This window comes from Frieseomelitta varia, unplaced genomic scaffold (assembly GCF_011392965.1).
Source record: "Frieseomelitta varia isolate USP_RPSP 00005682 unplaced genomic scaffold, Fvar_1.2 scaffold_766, whole genome shotgun sequence".
NCBI lineage: Eukaryota > Metazoa > Arthropoda > Insecta > Hymenoptera > Apidae > Frieseomelitta > Frieseomelitta varia.
Window position 1 is genome coordinate 34,943 of NW_025110552.1, and position 4,537 is coordinate 39,479.

At 38.6% G+C, this 4,537-nt stretch overlaps 1 protein-coding gene across 1 annotated transcript in view; it reads right to left on the minus strand.

Annotated features, from left to right (window-relative positions):
* Positions 1-372: 372 nt before the first annotated feature.
* LOC122535767 (octopamine receptor 1-like) overlaps positions 373-4,537 on the minus strand; it is a 5,610-nt gene continuing 1,445 nt past the window's right edge. Inside the window, exons 2-3 of the mRNA XM_043667569.1 lie at positions 3,838-4,370; positions 373-1,052 (exon numbers count right to left, since the gene is read on the minus strand). Coding sequence (XP_043523504.1) covers positions 550-1,052; positions 3,838-4,370 — 1,036 coding nt within the window. The 3' untranslated portion in view covers positions 373-549. The remainder of the gene's footprint in view (positions 1,053-3,837; positions 4,371-4,537) is intronic.

The window sequence follows — 4,537 nt, forward strand, 5'->3', positions numbered from 1 at the left end:
TTAAACACCAAACACCAAACGTTTGAAGCTGTAGTGACTCGTTTGCTTCACCTCAATCCTTTCATTCTTTTTACAATCTTCGTCCAGTTTTACTTTCAAATGACTAATCTTCCATTATAGTTCGTGTAACGAACAAACAAACAAACAAACAAAAAAAAAAAAGTTCTTCGTATTTCAAACACCAAACACCAAACGTTTGAAGCTGTAGTGGCTCGTTTGTTTCACTTCGATTCTCCCATTCTTCTCGCAATCTTCATCCACTTTCACTTTCAAACGACTAATCTTCCATTACACGTCGTAACAAACAAATGAAAAAAAAAAAAACAATTCTTCGTATTTTGAACATCAAACACTCGTTTGAAGCTGTAGCGATTCCGTTCCTCGCGCAGTCTTCGAAACGATCTTCCTCGAGGCTCCACCTGGCATTGTGCTCTCGTCGTGCGGACAGTCAAGAACCTCTCGATAGACAGACAGACAGACAGAAATCGATGCTGGTCGGCGACGTTAGACCCTTGTGACGGCGATCCCCGGTCTCCCGGGGCCGAATGCCTACCTGGACGGCCTCCACGTTTGATTCCTGTACCGGCAGAGCAACACCTTCTTGAACGCCTGGCGGAACACCTTGTTGAAGATCGTGTAGAATATCGGATTGACCATCGAGCTGGCGTAGCCGAGCCATGTGGCCAGGTCGAAGATCTTGTGGTCGATCTGTCTCTCGCAGTTGGGGCACACGGCTGGTATCAGGTTCAGGACGAAGAACGGCGCCCAGAGGACGACGAACGTGAAGAAAACAACGCCGAGCACCTTCGTCGCTTTCTGCTCGAGCCGGATGATCCTGCCGTGGCGCGAGCTGTTACGCGAGACCACGCTGCTCGTACGCGAGTAGTGGCTACGCACCGGTGGGCCACCCGAGGAGTACCTGTGAGGGCACGGCGAGGACGAGTTGCTGCTCTGCTTCGAGCTGATGCTCGCCGCGCCGTTGTGGGCACGCATCGTTGCCGCGCGGCGGATCGGGGCCCCTCTCGACATCAACAGCGAGGTTCTCGTGTTCCCTGGTTCAAACGGGAGGAATTTTTCGTCATTATTTTGGTCTCTTTTTTTTTTTTTTTTTTCTTGTTCAGTTTGGTCTGTGTTTGGTGTTATGTGGATGTGTTATTTAACCAGTTGGAATTGTAACATCAGACAGTGGGATTTGTCACTCTGGTAGAGTGACACATATATCTCGTGTACATATTATTATGTTCTTGTATTAATAATTACGTATCGGGATATTTATGATAATATTTATGATATTTATATAATATAAATAATATAATATTTATATAATATTTATATAATATTAATACAATATTTATATAATATTCATAATAATCCTGTTGCAATGTTAGTGACATGATTATAACGATATTAAATATACAAGCACATGCACAATATTTTTATTTATTAATATATTATATATATAATATGATATATTAATATATTTTATATATCGTTATATATATAATATATTAATATATATATATATTTTTATATTGTTATATATAATATATTATTTTGTATTAATATTTTATTTATTAATATAGAAATTTTATTTATTAATGTGGAAAATATTGTACAATATTATAGACTAGAATAATACATGTATGATCTGTGGAATTATATTTGATGGAATGGCACAAAATACGTGTAATATATAGTATATATAATAATATTATATATTAGTACATTTATGTGCATTATTTTCGTTTATTAGTTAGTGTAATGTTGTAGGAAATTCAAATAGGGAGAGAATGGTTATAAAATATTGTACAATATAATATGAAACACAGTGGCTGAAAGTGAATTCGAGCAGCTCTCATAGAAGAACTTGTCGACTAAAATTTATTTCGCTTTCGGCACTCTACGAGCTGTTTCAAATTAAATTTCCAAATGGTGTAGGCACCAGTGGTGTATTTTCACAATTGATTACCTACGTATTTAACTTGGTAATTATTATAATTGAGGCGCAGTCTGTGCTTAAACTGACGACTCTCAGTTAATCTCCGCAGCTGTTTTGCCGTTCTACGATATTAAACTCTTCTGACGGTATATATATTTATTTAATAGCCGTTTCACCGAAGTGACGATTAATCGGGTTACACTGAATTCAACGCGTAGAATAATCTTTATATTCGCAGGAGTAAGATAAAAATAAAATGTTCTGAATTGTTCTATAATTTTCTTTTATAGAGTTACAACAATTTATCGTTGTTAGTTCTGTTGCCCTGTAAATTCTCAGGAGCTCAAGAAGAAAAAGGCTCGAGAACTCAAACTGGTTGAAACAATACACAACCCTCGTCATTTTCAATCAATCAATATAAAAACACCAAATTTACGACTGTCAAACTAGTCCTATGCTTCAAAATGAATTGTCATATAATTTTCGTTGCCTCGTAAATTCTAATAACAGGAAAAAAAAAAAAAAAAATACTTAGAATCTCAAACTGATTGAAACGATATACAACCTTTCTCATTTTCGATCAAACACCAAATTTACGACTGTCAAACTAGAAGTTTGCTTCAAAACTGAATTATCATGTAATTTTCGTTGCCTTGTAAATTCTAATCACTCGAAAAAAGAAACAAAAAATACTTTGAAACTCAAACTGATTGAAACAATATACAACCTTTCCCATTTTCAGTCAAACACCAAACTTACGACTGTCAAACTAGAAGTTTGCTTCAGAACTGAATTATAATATAATTTTCGTTGTCTTACAAATTCCAAGACCTCAGGAAAAAAAATATTCACACACTCAAACCGATTGAAACAAGACATAACCTTTCTTATTCCCAATCAAACAATATGAAACCACCAAACTTACGACTGTGAAACTAAAAGTTCTCTTAAGCTTCCAGACGAATTATCATATAATTTTTGTTGCCTTACAAATTCAAATACCTCGAGGGAAAAAAAAATATTCACAGACTCAAACCGATTGAAACAACACACAACCTTCCTTATTCCCAATCAAACAATATAAAACCAAACAAACTTACGACTGTGAAATTAAAAGTTCTATTAAGCTTCCAGACGAATTATCATATAATTTTCATTGCCTTACAAATTCAAATACCTCGGGGAAAAAAAAATATTCACAGACTCAAACCGATTGAAACAACACACAACCTTCCTTATTCCCAGTCAAACAATATAAAACCACCAAACTTACGACTGTGAAACTAAAAGTTCTATTAAGGTTTCAGATGAATTATCATGTAATTTTCGTTGCCTTACAAATTCCAAGACCTCAGGAAAAAAAATATTCACACACTCAAACCGATTAAAACAACACACAACCTTCCTTATTCCCAATCAAACAATATAAAACCAAACAAACTTACGACTGTGAAACTAATAGTTCTATTAAGCTTTCAGACGAATTATCATATAATTTTCGTTGCCTTACAAATCAAAATACCTCGGGAAAAAAAAAAAAGTATTCACAGACTCAAACCGATTGAAACAACACAACCTTCCTTATTCCCAATCAAACAATATAAAACCAAACAAACTTACAACTGTGAAACTAAAAGTTCTATTAATCTTCCAGACGAATTATCATATAATTTTCTTCGACAAAGTGATAACAATTTACTTATTACATATCACATGTACAACCATTTTATTATTACATATTTCTAGCCGTTTGTTTATTAACTTGCTCCGGAATAAAAAAACACAGGGACTCAAGTCGACTGAAAGAAATTAACTGAACATCAACAACAAAGTATCAAAATCAACTAAAATAACACATAATCACGTTGTTGTCAACCAATCAATCATCCAATACCCACCCAAGCTGGATCCTCTTCTGCCGCCCCTCCACGTAACCACAGAGTTCAACTCGTAGCTCCTGCTCGGCTCCAACGTTCTGCCGCTGTTGCTCCTCCCTAGAAACGCCGCCTCGAGGTTCTTCCCCGAGATCGGTTTCATTGTGTCGCTGGAAACGATCACGATCTCGCTGGACGGCTGCGGCGGTGGCCTCTTGGAGGACTCGCCGAAATAGGGGCAGGTGCACGGCGGTGGTAACGTGATCTCGACTTCCTGTTTGTCGCCTGGCTTCCTCTGCGCGGCGGCGCCATCCTCGTTCGACGAGTTCTTCCGCGAAACGGAAGAGCCACGTTGGCCGAACAGCGGCTGCTCGTGGAAGCTGAACGATCGTTTCCTCGGCGTTCTCGGCGACACCGTCTCCGCTCGTTCCAGATGCGCCTCGTTGAACGTGGACGCTCGCCGACGGTGCTTCCACGGCGTCGGCGAGCTCGTGTCTTCCTGAATCGAGAGGCTCGTTCGCGAACCGGACGCGCTGCTGCCGCCGCTCTCGCCGCTTCTGAGGAATTACACCGATTGGATTAGAATTTTTTTGAACGCGAGATAGCGTTGATAGCGATCTCCCGAGCGTTCGTTCAGTTTCCTTAAACTGACTGCGGACCGTAACGAGCGACCGAGCCGTATACAGATAATTCGTCGCTCTCTTTTCGAGAGGCAATGAATTTA